General features: G+C 41.4%; 1 protein-coding gene across 3 annotated transcripts in view; it reads right to left on the reverse strand.

The window, feature by feature from the left end:
• The window catches only part of rfx4 (regulatory factor X, 4), a 140,709-nt gene that overhangs the window by 109,292 nt on the left and 15,110 nt on the right, over positions 1 to 16,307 (reverse strand). For 2 of the 3 annotated variants that reach the window (XM_043708851.1, XM_043708850.1), the window contains exons 2-4: positions 3,817 to 3,906; positions 2,133 to 2,193; positions 1,580 to 1,703 (exon numbers count right to left, since the gene is read on the reverse strand). In XM_043708851.1, coding sequence (XP_043564786.1) covers positions 1,580 to 1,703; positions 2,133 to 2,193; positions 3,817 to 3,906 — 275 coding nt within the window. The remainder of the gene's footprint in view (positions 1 to 1,579; positions 1,704 to 2,132; positions 2,194 to 3,816; positions 3,907 to 16,307) is intronic. The other variant, XM_043708852.1, reaches the window with a different exon arrangement.

Raw genomic sequence — 16,307 nt, forward strand, 5'->3', positions numbered from 1 at the left:
ACCATATTGATGACTTAAAGCTACTCCAAAGACTTGACCCTGCTACCATCAATTCCTCTTTATGTCCTGGCATTCTACTTTGGTTGAAAGAATATAAAGTTGTGTGGCTCTGATTTGAATGTAATCTAAACTCTAAAACACCGAAGAGATGGAGATATCTTTAGATGATTTGGTTTGTCCAAGAAAACTGTCAAAAGTCTCATTAATAAAGCAGGCTGTGATTCTGTTTTGTACACGAGTTGTGGTTTCCATAACAATTGGAACCTGAACCTGAATCCACGTCACAAAGAGAGACAGCATCACAGAAAGAGACATGCAGAGAATCAAAGCATGTGCATTTGAGAGACAAATATACAGTATTACAGAGCCTGAGAAATATTGAGAATGTGCAGGTAGCACAAACACACAATCACACACTCACATAGACACATGCTCTCACACGCATGCACACACAGAACCACACAGGGGAAGAAATAAACATTTAAGAATGTGAGAGAGAAAGAAGCACAGGAGACATGTTTCAAGGAGAAAAGAAACACAAATATAGATAAAGACACAGGAAAAGAGAGTGAGACATAGATACACAAAGGTAAAGACACTGGGAAGAGAGAGCTGGATTCAGACAGAGACACATAGAGCTAAAGACACAAGGAAAGAGAGACAGGCAGACAGACAGGTACAGTGAGACAGAGTCACACACAGGGACAGAGAGAGAGAGATTGAGACAGAGGGACACATAGAGCTAAAGAAAGACAGACGGACAGACAAAGTGAGACAGAGATACGCACAGATATGGATACGGAAAGAGAGAGACATTGAGATTGAGACAGAGACACGCATAGAGATACAGACACACACATAGGCGCACACAGACACACACAGAGGCGCACACAGACACACACAGAGGCGCACACAGACACACACAGAGACACCCACAGACACACACAGAGGCGCACACAGACACACAGAGATCAAGACAGAGACACACACAGAGACACCCACAGACACACACAGAGATTGAGAAAGCCTGGATTGAAGCAGTGGGAGTGTCTTGTAATGTTGGTAATCTGGCTAAATACCCCTTGGCTGGAAGATGAGACAGAATTCACTGATCCATTTAAATGCTTTACAGTTTATTAGCCTAACTTTGGAGAGGATTTTGTGATAATTATTTGAAAATACTGCAAGGATTTCAACAAAAGGTTGTTCCTTTCGGATATTTCCTGGGGCACTTCCAACTTTTTGACATGAAACATTGCAGCTTAGAAAATTCTTAAATTTCAGAATGTCACAAGCAGAAGCTTTCAAAAGATGGCTCGCTCCCAGTTCCAAAGCCGGACTCACTCCCCACCCGGCTTCCCAAGGCCGGTTAACTCTTGGCTACCAAGCAAGCTCATTCTTCAACCCTTGCTCTTTCCACACTGCCCCAGGAACCAAGCCAACTCTACTACTCCACAGCCACTGAGCTAACTCACTCCCAGTCACTATCCCAGTGCACGTCCAACCTTACAGGCTACCAGGCTGGTTCACCTCTGGTTACCAAATGTGCCCTGCCCCGGTTACTGAGCCAACTGCTCACCTTGCCGAAGCTTGCTGCATTAACTGGCTGTGTGTCATTCTTCTCACAGAAGTCCAGGTAGTGCATGTACAGAGCACTGCGAGGTATACAGACTCCTTCTGCAATCTCATAGTTCTCCTCAAGCCTGAATGGAACAGAAATGAGGTTAATCAATTATCCAGTGTAGCCTTCCTTCAGAGCGGGAACATCAATGATTTTCTATACGATAGAAATCCTGTTATTAAACTGTTGATTATGCTATTTTAAGGAATTGCTTCCTCTATATCATTACAAACAGAGTAAATTAAAACACACTGCTCTGAACAAACAGCAAATCTCAGATTGTTCAGGATCCAAGGAGAGGTCAGCAGTGTTTATATTAAAACCACAAAATGTTACTGATAATTACCGTACAACTTGTATAACTGATGTTCTGTTAATGGTGGAAGGAGGGAGTGTGCAGAGAAAGAGATTGAAGAAAGACAAAGGCGGATAGGAGGAAGTAGAGGGTGAAAAGAGATCGGGGTGGGTAAAAACTGAGGGGCAGATTGGCCTCGTTCACTTATGAACTCACCATTGCAGGGTGGCCGGGGTTGAGTGTGGTTTCGAGGCTCGGTTGTTTTCCTTCTCTTCATCTGTTAATTCAGAAACAAATAGAACTGAGTTGTCCCAACTTTTCAGTGATGAACTCTACACAATGCCTCTCATCAACACCCACCTAGACTCTCACAAAAACATGCAGCCCACTTTCACACTATCAAATATCCACCCTTATATACCAACACACACCCACCCTCTCACACCATTACACACCCACCCTCTCACAACATCACACACCGCCTTCTCACACACTAAAATTAAACAAATTGTCTCATCTATGTTTTACTTAAAGATCTAAGACACTAATCGGTGAGTGTTTAAATCTGCTGGAACTTTTGTAGCCTAAATCTGTTCAACTCTGTCCAAATCCCAGACTGGGACAGTCTAAATCTGTCCAAATCACAGAGCAGAGGCCCCAAATGGTTACCACAGGAATGAGCCCTTCTGTTAATTAAACCAAACACCCAGAAAAGCTCAGAGTCGAGTATGGGGTGCTGGAAAAGCACAGCAGGTCAGGCAGCATCCGAGAAGGAGAATCGACGTTTCAGGCATAAGCCCTTCATCAAGATTATCTGCATAATGAAGGGATTATGCCTGAAACATTGATTCTCCTGCTTCTTGGATGCTGCCTGATCTGCTGTGTTTTTCCAGCACCACACACAACTCTGATCTCCAGTATTTGCAGTCCTCACTTTCTCCACCCAGAAACTGATGGCCAAATTTGGTACCCTTGGGAATGGTCTCAAATAGGACCTTGGGTTCATGTTACACTGCAGGTGATCCCACTGCACAATACACACTCTCTCATACACTCCTACCTACTCTCACACCCATGCAGACCCTCCCTCATACACAAGTTCTCCCTCATATGCACACACATATACACCCCGCACTCAAACCAACACACACACACCCTCTCACACCATCGCACACACACCCTCTCACACCATCGCACACCCACCCTCTCAAACTAATACACCCATCCTCACACACCAATACACAATCCCATTCTCTGAATTCTGCAAGAACGCCTTTCATTTGCATCATGTTATAGCATTCGCAATGCTTATCATGTCATGCTTGCACTGATTTAGGGAATTACCTTTTTGAGAGTGAGTACGACGCCCACATTATTCGAGTTCATATGCTTCTCTCATCATTGGTGTGATGTGAGCATCACTGGCTCGGCCAGTATTCATGGTCCAACCCTAATTGCACTTGAGAAGATAGTGGTGAGCTACGTTTATGAACCACTGCAGAACATGTAGGGCAGTTGACCCACAATGTCACAAGGGAGAGCATTCCAGGATTTTGACCCAGTGACATGAAGGGAGGGAATTCCATGATTTTGACCAAGTGACAATGAAGGAACAGTGATATATATCCAAGTCAGGGTGGTGAGTAACTTGAAGGGGAACTTGAAGGTGGTGGTGTTCCCATGTATCTGCTGGCCCTGTCCTTCTAGATTGTAGTGATTGTTGTTTTGGAAGGTGCTTTTGGAAGAATCTTAGCAAATTGCTGTAGTGCATCTTGTAGATGGTACACCCTGTGGCTACTGTTTGCTAATGATATTTCATAATGCCCTTGGACTGTTCTCTTTCTGGGCTTGTTTGTTATCGAAGTCCTGTTCCCAGTCAAAGCACCCACCCAGTACTCACGTTCCTCACCAATGGACACGTTCCCCAATGAGGTGTGGTTTGGAAACCTTTTGCTTTCACTCTCGCTGAGGCACCTTTCAATCCAACTCTCTGTAACAGAAAATAAATCCATCAACGCTCAGTCTTCACCAATTGAAATGGCTCTCTTCTAAGTCAGTGTAATTATCAACATGCACAGACCTCAGTAGTACTGACTCTCTGGGTCACACCAGTCTGGACAGATTTGGATGGCGAAACTCAATGCGCCCACCGTATAATTTACTCCAGCTCCTATTTCATGTGTTTTTATGCAATCTACAATCCTGCTTAACCTTCTAGTCAATTCTTGAATTTATATCCACATTTACAGAAGGCACAGTCCCTAGGAGAGAGGAGTTGAGTGTCAATGGGTTTGCCATTTATATTGCAGAGGTACACTTGTGAAAGTCATTGCTTAATTAAGTACCTAGAGCACTTATAAAGAGACTAATGTACAGTGAACTCTCGGCTGGTAGCATCTCCTGTTATCAGGAAGACAGGGGTTTAGACTTCCAATTGCAAACGTTTCTCCCTTTCGCGTTATCCAGGGTCAGTTTATACTTAAGGCTTGAGTTACCATTTGGGGCTGGAATGCAACACCACCTTCTAAGGTCCAATCCAAATGTTCAATGTTTCCTTTCAAAATCTGATTTTGCTGTAGTCCACCCTTTAAGAGGTGGTTATTGAGTAATTCAGTTCATTTGGTTTTCAAAAGTTTGCAAGGCCAGACTGCAAGGAAGCAGAAAGGTTTAATAGTGGGGGCTAACGTATCTCATACTCTCTTATGAAATGTCATCAAACTGAAACATTGGTTACTCTCTCCACAGGTTGCTGCCAAATCTCTGGATTATTTCCAGCACTTTGTTCTTATTTCAGATTTCCAGCAATGTAGCATTTTGCTTTTGAATATGTAATGCTGCAATCTGTTAATAAACCTATTATCATGCAAAGTGTTAATGTCTAATTCCATTCTTCCCCTAATTGGCTTGGGATAAGACCATAAAGCCAAAAGAAATAGACACAGGAGGAGGCCATTCAGCCCCTCATACCTGCTCCACCATTCAATGGGATCATGGCTGATCCCCTTTCCTCACTTTCCTGCCCTTTCCCCATAACTCTTGGTTCATCGACTGATCCAGAATCTTCCTATGTCAGCCTTAAATGTACACAAGGACTCTGCCCCCATAGCTTTCTGCGGCAAGGAGTTCTAAAGACTCACAACCATCTAAGAAAAGAAATGCCACCTCATCTAGGCTTAAATTGGTATCCCTTTATTCTGAGACTGTGCCCTCTGGTCCTAGACTCTTCCATGAGGGGGAACTTCTCTCAGCATTTACCCTGTCCAGCCCCTTAAGAATTCTCTATGTTTCAATGAAATCCTCTCTCATTCTTCTAAACTCCAGAGTTCCAACCTGTTTAGCTCTTGGTCACAAGACAATCCCTCTAAACCAGAGATCATCCAAATGAACCTTCTCTGATAAGCCTCTAAAGAAATGACATATTTCATTAAATAAGGAAACCAAAACTGCTCACAGTATTCCAGATGTGGTCTCACCAGCACCTTGTACAGTTGCAATGATACTTCCCTACTCTTATACCCCTTGAGCTAAAGGCCAACATTCCATTAGCCTTCCTGATTACCTACTGCACCTGTGTGCTGGCTTTCTGTATTTCTAGCTCAAGTACTCCCAAGTGTTTCGGTGTTGCAGTTTTTTCTTCAAGTAAATAATATTCTGTTCTTTTGTTCTCCTTTCCAACATGAACAACTTCCCATTTTCCCATGCAATGCTCCATTTGCCAACTTTTTGCCCACTTACTTAACCGATCAATGTCTCTCTGTAAACCATTTGTACCCCTCTCACAGTTTGCCTGTTTTGGCGTTGTCTCCAAATTTGGCTACAGTACATTCACGTCCTTCCTCCCTGTCATTAATACCAATTGTATACAGTAGTGGTCCCAGCTATGATCCCTGTGGAACCCCACTGGTAAACGGGTCACCAAACTGAAAAAGAACACCTTAACCCCTCTTGCTGTTTCCTGCCCATGAGCCAATTCTCTGTCTATATTACTATACAATCTCCAACACCGTGGGCTCTGATCTTATTAGTTAACCTTTTGTGAGGAGCTTGTCTGGAATTGCAAATACAACACTTCTGCTGGTTCCCCTCTATCCATTCTGATTGCGACTTCCTTTAGAAACTCGAATGAATCAGTTAGACACTGATTTCCCTTTCATGAAGCCATGCTGACTCTGCTCGATTTAATTATGATTTTCCAAAGGTTGTGCTATTGCTTCCTTAATAATTGATTCTAATACTTCTCCAGCAATAGATGTTAGGCTAATCGGCCTGTAGTCACATGCTGTTAGCCTTCCTCCCCTTTTGAATAGGAATATAACATTAGCAATTTTCCAATCCTCTGGTACTTCCCCAGAATCCAACATTTTTGGGATCAAGATATTAGTAGGGCCATAAGCTCCTGGAAGAGTCAGCTATCTCTACATCTCCAATGTGGTCACATAGTGTAGAAATGACTTCAGTTCTGTATTAGCATGGGCTGTATAATGACAGTGATCTCCCAATCCTGACCCCCCCCCCCCCAAAGACTTGACATTGAGCATAATGAAAGACAAATCATCATTTAAAAGTTCTTAAGACTTCATGGGAAATTCATCATTTAAATATGGACTGGTGTGAATAGGAGAGAGAGAAGACTTCATCCCATCACCATTCAGTGCATAAGTCTGAGCAAGATCAGAGAGGCCCCTGGTTTCAAGTGAGCCTTTTAATGAAGAAGAGGCTCACATTTTCTCTCTGTCCCTCTATCTCCTACTTTCTCTACCTCACTCTCTCCCTCTCTCTCGCTCCCAGTCACACTTTCACTCACTCGCTCTCATTTTCTACCACTGTGACATTCTCTCAGACACTCTCTCTCACTCTCACACACTCTCATACACACACACTATCTCTCTCACACATACTCTCTCTCTCTCACACACATACATGCACACACATTTTTGGTGATAGCAAACATACTTCAGTAAGATTTAAGGATATGGATAAGGACAGAGATTGACAGAATAAAAAGGTTCTGAATTGGAGAAGATGGGACACGATTTGGCAACAGTGGACTGGGAGCAGCCATTCGAAGGAAAATCTACATCAAAGCAGGGGGAGATTTTACAACAGGTAATAGTGAGAGTACAGGGCCAACATGTTCCCAGCAAGGGGAATAGCGAGACCAAAATTTCCATGGAATCTTGGATATCAAGGGCTGTGCAGGATTGGATAAGAAAAGAAAAAAATAAGCTGATGATAATTACTGAAGGCTCAAAACAACCCATGTCCTAGAGGAATAAAGAAAGTGCAGGGGGTAATTAAAAAAAAGTTAGGACAATAAAGGGGAACATGAAAAAGCATTGGTGTGTAACATTAAGGAAAATCCCAAGGCATTTTTTAAGTATAATAGGGGCAAAAGAATAACCAGGAAAAGAGCAGGGTCCAATGTATATGTGGAGCTGGAAGAAACAACTGAAGTTTCAAATGTATTTTGCATCTGTATGTATAGTAGAGCAGGACAATATAGGCATAGAAATCACGGTGTTATGTTTGAATGATTTAGCATTGAGATAGAAGAGATATTAATAGTTTTAGTCAGCTTGAAAGTGGATAAATTCCCAGGCCCAGGTGAGTGCATCCAAGGCTGCTGTGGGAGATTAGGGACAAAATTTCAGGGTTCTAACATTCATTGTCAAATTCTCTCTGGACTCAGGAGGACAGCTAGTGTATGAAAGGTGATAGAGATAAACAAGGAAATTACATACCGGTGAGTCTAACATTTATACTGGAAAACTATTTGGAAAAAAAATCTGAGGGACAGAATTAATCTCCAAATGGACCAGGCAAGGATTGATTAATTAGGATAACGTGGTTTTATAAGGGGGAGATCATGTCTAACCAGTAGATTGAATTTTTTGAGGAAATGAATAGGCATATATAAGTGAGGGTAGTCAAGTTAGTTTAGTCTACACAGACTTAATAAGGTTTCTGATGAGGTCGCATATGACAGACTAGTTAAGATGCTAAGAGTCCATGGGACCCAGCGCAGTTTGGCAAATTGGATCCGAAATTTGCTTAGTGGAAGGAAGCCGAGGATAATGGTCCAAGAACATTTTTGTGATTGGAAGCCTGTGTCAATGGGTTGATGCTGGATTCATTCCTTGTTGTTGGTTGTGTACATTAATAATCTAGACACGAGTGTAGGAGATATGATCAGGAAGTTTGCAGATGATACAAGAATTGGTGATGTGGGAAATAGTGAGGGGGAAAGCTGTGGAAGACAAAATGATATAAACAGGCTGGTCAGATTGGCTGAACAGTGGCAATTAGAATTTGATCCTGAATGATGTGAGGTGATGTTTGGGAAGGCTAACAAGACAAGGAAGTACTTAACGAATAGTAGAACCTGAGGAAGTTCAGAGAATCAGAAGGACCTTCGTATGCATGTCCATAGATGCTTGAAGGACAGCTAAAAACAAAAGGGATCTGGGTGTACAAGTACCTAGTTCCCTCAAAGTTGCCACCCAAGTGGATAAGGTTGTTAAGAAAGCATATGGTGTTTTGGCTTTCATTAACAGGGGGATCAAGTTTAAGAGCCGCGAAGTTTTGCTGTAGCTCTACAAGTCCCTGGTGAGACCACACTTGGAATATTGTGTCCAGTTCTGGTCGCCTTACTATAGGAAAGATACAGAGGCTTTGGAGAGGGTGCAAAGAAGGTTTACCAGGATGCTGCCTGGACTGGAGGGCTTGCCTTACGAAGAAAGGTTGAATAAGCCCGGACTTTTCTCTCTGGAGAGGAGGAGGAAGAGAGGAAACCTGATCGAGGTGTACAAAATAATGAGTGGAATAGATAGAGTCAATAGCCAAAGACGTTTCCCCAGGGCAGGACTGACTGATATGAGGAGTTATAGTTTGAAGATATTTGGTGGAAGGTATAAAGGAAACGTCAGAGGTAGGTTCTTTACACAGAGTTGTGAATGCATGGAATGCGTTGCCAGCTGTGGTGGTGGAAGCAGAGTCATTAGGGTCATTTAAGCAACTGCTGGACATGCACATGGATAGCAGTGAGTTGAGGGGTGCATAGGTTAAGTTACTGTATCTTACATTAGGATTAAACCTCGGCACAACATCGTGGGCCAAAGGGCCTGTTCTGTGCTGTACTTTTCTATGTTCTATGTCCTGTGTTCTAACAGATGGTTAAGAAGGCATATGAGATACTTGCCTGGGTTAGGCAAGACAGTGAATGTAAGAGTTAGGTGGTTATGTTGGAACTGTACATAACACTAGTTAAACCATAGCGAGAGGACTGTGTGCAGTGCTTATTGCTACACTATAGGGAGGATGTGATTGCACCAGAGTAACAGGAGATTCACCAGGATATTGCCTGGGTTATGAAAAGAGACTGGATGAGTTGGGTTGTTTTTCTAAGAGCATAGAAGGCTGAAGGCGGAATCTGATTGAGGTGTACAAAGTTCTGAGGGACATACCCAGGGTAGGTGGGGAGAAACTTGTGCTGTTGGTAGAAGAATCAATAAACAGGTGACACAGTTTTAAAATAAGAAGCAGAAGGTTTAGATGGGATTTGTGGATTTATTTTCACCCAGAGGGTGGTGGGTATCTAGAACTCACTGTCTAAAGAGGTGGCCGAAGCAGGAATCTTCAAGACCGTTTGTGAAGAATTTTGATGAGTATTTGAATTGCAAACAAGGCTAAGGGCCAAGTGTTGGAAAACAGGATTAGAGTAGACAGATGTTTAATGACCAGCATGAACATGTTGGGATGATCGACCTCTTTGCATGACGTCAAAACTTAATGGCTCTAAAATAACTAACCCGCGGAGTTAATCAATCCCTGATGCATGATTGATCATTAGGCCATTAACATTAACATGACACGGTGAGCAGCAGGGCAAAACATCATGCGAGGAGCAGGAAAATCGACGTTTTGGGAAAAATCCCTTCATCAGGAATGTCCAAAACATCGATTTTCCTGCTCCTCGGATGCTGCCTGACCTGCTGTGCTTTTCCAGCATGTATAAGCAAGGGTAGTCAAGCTAGTGTAGTCTACACAGACTTCGACCACACTGTCAAACTTGTGGAAAACATCAATGACGTCAAGTTGTCTAAAGTGCTTGTAAACATTCAGATTATCAGTCCTCGGAAAAGAGATGATAATTTTGTTATTTGCTAAGATTGACAAAGGAAAAGGTATCAATATACTATCTCATGAATTCTAAAAACCTGTACCCAGACATCGGAAGAAATGGTGAAATCTATGTATGCAAAACTGCTAACATACAATGCTTCACCAATTGCACATGCAGGATCAATTATGCTGAAGTGAAAGTACAAACAATCAGCCTGGACGTTGCAGATGTTCTGCATTGTAGACACTGCTAGTTCAACAATTGCAGATGTACCTGTGTGCTATGCCCTTGCACTATTCACAATCCATAGAATGAGTCAAACATCAGAGAGATTCAAGAAACACATGAATATGAAAAAAGAATGGAGACACATCACTTTCCTCCAAATTAGTGGAGTTAAAATCTCAGCTGTCTGAGGGACAGAGAAAAATATGAAGCACAAGAGGAAACGGTTGACCAACTAGTTCAGCATAAATTCAGAGCAGAAGTTACCATCTCTGAGGTTACAAAATCTTTAGGAGGTACCTCACTAGGACGAGTTAACAGCTGAAAAAGGAAGGAAGCAGGATGAACTACAATCTCATGACCAATGAAAATATGACCCATTTACAGCTGGAAAAATTCAGTAAAATAGATCAGACTCAGCAGATCCAGCTACAGAAACATCAGCTTGAGCTCAAAGCACTGCTAAAGAAAATGACAGAGACAAAAAAACTGCAGATGCTCAAATCCAAGGTAGACAGGTAGGAGGCTGGAAGAACACAGCAAGCCAGGCAGCATCAGGAGGTGGAGAGGTGTAATTGACAGAACAGGTGGAAGTGCACAACACATACAATAAGGAGCTGCAAATCATTAATGAGAGTCTTTTTGAAAATAAATGCCAGCAAAAATGCTGTCATGGAACAACTAATGCAAAACATCAAGGATACCAAACAATCTCTGAAGCAGTTTGTGAAAAAAATATTGGTGTTAAAGAAAACCAAACAGAAAGAAACATTGAAGAGGCTGGACAGCTAATGGAGCAGATTATCAACATAATAAACTATACTGCACCAACAGAAGGATAAAACTTTGATAAAATTAGAAGGATCCATGGGAATATTGCATGCAATTCTGGTCTCCTTCCTATCGGAAAGATGTTGTGAACCTTGAAAGGGTTCAGAAAAGATTTACAAGGATGTTGTCAGGGTTGGAAGATTTGATCTATAGGGAGAGGCTGAACAGGCTGGGGACTGTTTTCCCTGGAGCGTGGTAGGCTGAGGGGTGACCTTATAGAAGTTTATAAAATCATGAGGGGTATGGATAGGATAAATAGACAAAGTCTTTTCCCTGGGGTCGGGGAGTCCAGAACTATAGGGCATAGGTTTAGGGTGAGAATGGAAAAATATAAAAGAGACCTTCGGGGCAACTTTTTCACACAGAGGGTTGTACGTGTACGGAATGAGCTGCCAGAGGATGTGGTGGAGGCTGGTACAATTGCAGCATTTAAAAGGCATTTATGAATGCCTTTTATATGAATAGGAAGGGTTTGGAGGGATATGGGCCGGGTGCTGCAGGTGGGATTAGATTGGGTTGGGATATCTGGTCGGCATGGACCAAAGGATCTGTTTCCATGCTGTACATCTCTATGTCTCTATGACTCTAAAAACTTCAAAACAAATTTGAAACTCTTAAGGAACAAAACAATAAGTTCTTGAAACGGCTGAGATACATTTCAATTATAGAGTCATAGAGTCATAGAAATATACAACACGAAAACACACCCTTCGGTCCAATTTGGAGAAAGTGAGGTCTGCAGATGTTGGAGATCAGAGTCGAGAGTGTGGTGCTGGAAAAGCACAGCAGGTCAGGCAGCATCCAAGGAGCAGAAGAACCGACGTTTCAGGCCAGAGCTCTTCATCAGGAATTTCCACTAAACCCTTCCTAATCATATGCCTTTTAAATGTTATATTGTACCAGCCTCCATCACTTCCTCTGGCAGCTCATTCCATAAATGCACCACCCTCTGTGTGGAAAAGTTGTCCCTTAGGTCTTTTTTATATCTTTCCCCTTTCACTCAACCTATGCCCTCTAATTCTGGACTCCCCACCCAAGGGAAAAGATCTTGTCTGTCTATCCTATCCATGCCCCTCATGATCTTATAAACCTCTATAAGGTCACCCCTCAGCCTCCAATGTTCCAGGGAAAACAGCCCCAGCCTGTTCAGCTCAAAACCTATAGCTCAAAACCTCCAACCCATTGAGTCATACAGCATGGAAACAGGCCCTTTGGTCGAACACTCATTGCTAATCTGATATAAAACCTGGCTGTACTCCATCAGGATAAGGAAATTCTGGAACTGCAACTGGAGCAGTAGTCCAAGAAAGGAAAACTAGATGATACAAATTAGATGAACAGACCACACCACTGATGATTGCTGACTCCAGCCAAATCATCATCGCGTGATCAGGACATATTAGCAAATTACCTATGCATAAGAGACTGATGGTTATTATAGCAAATGCTTTTTTGCAAGTGCTTAAACTTAATGTTTGGAAAGGAGGGGCTGTTGCATATATATTTTGCCTTTAAGAGAGTTCACTGTAAGAACTCCATGTGTTGTGTATATGCAATGCTGTGACTTTGCCTGTCATTATTCTGCAAGCTGCACACTCAAAAATCTGTTAGTTTGCTGTAATTTCTGCTTCATAACTTCTAATGTGCTTTACTGTTTAAAATAAACTAACCCACAGAGTTAATCGATCCCTGATTGGTTATCAGATCATTACAACTAATATGTCCTGATCACGCGATCATCTTTCTGTTGTTGTCTCACTTACTCTCTCCTTGTCTTTCTATCCCTCTTTCCCTGTCTCAGTCTCCTTTTCTCCTTTTACCACACACTCTCTCTTTCCATCTTCTACACTTTCACCTTTCCTGCCTCTCTCTGTCACTGTCTTCCCCCCTCCTCCCTCCCTCTCTCTTTCTCTCATCCTGTCTTTCAGTCTCACCTTGTGGTAAAATGTGACACATGAAATCATGAGCAATCTAACTGCTCATATAACCCTGACATCCATAACGGAAAGGCAACAGTCTGGAATGAGCATGTGCATAGAGAGGTCTTAGACACTACACTAGACAACTGTGTCTCAGAATCACGTGTGTTCAGATGTAAATAAAGGAATGCTACATAAGGACTAGAAGAGTTTTATTCAGTGATAAGGAGCAAGCAGCCTTAGGGACAATGTAGATGTGGAGCCCTGGAGCCCGAGATGCTCCAGACTGGGATGTGAATCTGGCTTGAAGCAAAAGATGAATAACCACAGTAGTTAAGAAAAAAACTTTCTGAGCCAGGATCTGAAATTAAATCAGGGACACAGCTAAAAAAGGAAGACTCTGAAAGCAAGACTTCGGAATTTTTACGGTGTGTTATGAAATATCTATGACTGCTCAGCCACTGACACTCCACTTATTCCTTAATAATCCCGATCCTCTTCAGTCAACTCTTTCTTCAAATCTCTGTGGTTGCTCTAATTTAAGTTGATGAAACTGGTTTGAGACCTGCTTTGATCTCTCTCAGACTAAATTTGAAATTCTACCATGTTATAATTGCTACCCCCTACAGAACCCTTGACTAGGATATCTCTTGTTAATCCTACTTCTTTATAACCTTAATAGATCTGTTCTCGAGTACATTCTGCAATGTACTGCTCTAAGAAATAATCCCTGATGCACTCTACAAATTTGTCTTCCATTTTACCCTTGATTGTCCAGTTGATAAGCACATTAAAATCACACATGACCATTATGGTACCCTTCTTACACACCTCCATTATTTCCTGATTTATAATTTATCCTGTAGTTGACAAATCTTTAGGGGCCCACAGATGACTCCTAACTGTGACTTTGTTCCCTCCCTATTCCTTATTTCCATCCAAACCAGTTCTACATCATAGTATAAACACAAAGAACTGCAGATGCTGAAAATCTGAAACAATAACATAGTGCTTGACAAACACAGCAGATCTGGCAGCATCTGTTGAGAGAGAAATGGAGTTAACGTTTCCAGTAACCCTTTCTCAGAACATTGGACTTAAAACATTTACTCTATTTTTCTCTAAAGAGATGCGGCCAGACCTGTTTCACATCACGACCTATTGTTCCTATATCACTACTCATCACCACACTAATATCTTCCTATATTAATGATACTACCCCATTCCCCTTCCTTTTCCAGAACTTCAAATGGCCTTGAATACTGAGATTCCAGTGCTGGCCACCTTGCAACCACATCTCTATAATAGCTATCAAGTTATATTCACTTATTTCCATTTGTGTCTTCAATTCACCTATTGTGTCACACATTCAGATAAAGCTTTCATTTTTTTTATTACTTACTGTGGTTATAATTTCTGTTGCACTCTTCTGCTTATACTTTTTCTACTTGCCTGTCACATTTAATTATTATTTGCCTCTTCACTACCCTAGGAGGAGAAAGTGAGGTCTGCAGATGCTGGAGATCAGAGCTGAAAATGTGTTGCGTCGATTCTCCTGTCCCCTGGATGCTGCCTGACCTGCTGCGCTTTTCCAGCAACACATTTTCAGCTCTTCACTACCCTAGACTTCTGCTCTCTCATTTTTTGTTAATCTCTTTAACTTCCCTTTAATTGAACCCCCTCCCCACCTAATTCATTTCAAACTTTATCTACAATTATTGTTAAATACCTCGCCAGGATACAAATCCCTGCATGACTCACAAACAGCTCATCCCAGCAGAACAATTCTCTTTTTTCCCATTACTGGGGCCAGTGCCACATGAAAAGCATCTTTGGCAATACATGACATTTTGTATAAGACAACATCCTTCTAGATTCAGTCTGATAAATTAGTTCAAATGAGGGAAGGCATTAAACTCATGATGAACAATAACATTATTGAGCAGACTCATAGCATCTAGAGCTCACCTCTGATGGTTCTGAAACTGTCGGTCATAAAGATTTTGCATTGATTATCACAAAGTCAATGAACATTCAAATCCATAAGAAGAAGTAAGAATTAGATGAGCAGAATTTGTCGCTAAGATTGACTTGCTTAAAAGATATTGGCAAGTTCCATTGACTGATAGAGCCAAAGAAATTGCAGCTTTTGTAACACTGGATAGACTTTATTATTGTAAAGTCATACAATTTGGGATCAAAAAGACATCAACTACTTTTTAAACATTAACCAACAAAGTTATTGGAGGATTATATAACCTATATCTAATCTAATGTCTAATCTCTATATAATCTATATATTGTATGTCATCATAGAGTCATAGAGATGTACAGCATGGAAATAGACCCTTCAGTCCAACTCATCCATGCCGACCAGATATCCTAACCCAATCTAATCCAACCTGCCAGCACCTGGCTCATATCCCTCCAAACCCTTCCTATTCATATACCCATCCAAGTGCCTCTTTAATGTTTCTTCACTATCCTATCTACCTGCAACTCCACTTTCAAGGAGCTTGAACCTGTCTTGATCATCAACTTGATTGTGATCAGCCAAACCTGGGACAAACATTAATATTACTTAGTTCACCTATTTGATCAGTTACAAAGAACCGCGTGATCATAAATTTAGCTAGAACCACATTTGCCAATGCAAAAGTAACATACTTGAGCCACACTGTGAGACAGGTCAATTTTTACATAGAGAAGCGAAAAGGTTTATTTTGGATTTTCCCACACCTAAGACAAAATATGAAATGCTCTGATATATTGGCATGTAGTGGATTTATTGGAAATTTATTCTGAACTGCAGTATTGTAATGACACCTTGTCAAATTTATTGAAAGAAAACAGAAGAATTGAATGGATGGAGACTTTTAGAGTGCGTTTGACAATTTTAAAGCTGTTCTAACAACTATACTGGGTTTTGTCAGCATTGATTTATGAGGAGCCATTCAAACTGGCTGTCGATACCAATAGAATCAGCATTGTTGTGATTCTACCCCAAAAAGACAAGGTGGGGTTAAAACGGTCCTATCAGTTACTTTTCCCAAAAACTATTGTCTGTCAATAGAAATATTCGCTGGGATAGATTCTATATCAATATGTAACATACAAATCCAATAACTCTGAAGAGACTACTATTTATACAGTCTACAATCTGTTAGTTATTTTTAAAACAAAGACTGTATTGTTGCATTTAATGATACAACCATACAATTTAAAAATTTGTGTATCTGGCAAGGACAATGCTATAAGAATGCTTTCTCAACAGCAAACATGAAGAAAACTGAA

Source organism: Chiloscyllium plagiosum, chromosome 19, assembly GCF_004010195.1.
Source record: "Chiloscyllium plagiosum isolate BGI_BamShark_2017 chromosome 19, ASM401019v2, whole genome shotgun sequence".
Taxonomy (NCBI): Eukaryota; Metazoa; Chordata; class Chondrichthyes; order Orectolobiformes; family Hemiscylliidae; genus Chiloscyllium; species Chiloscyllium plagiosum.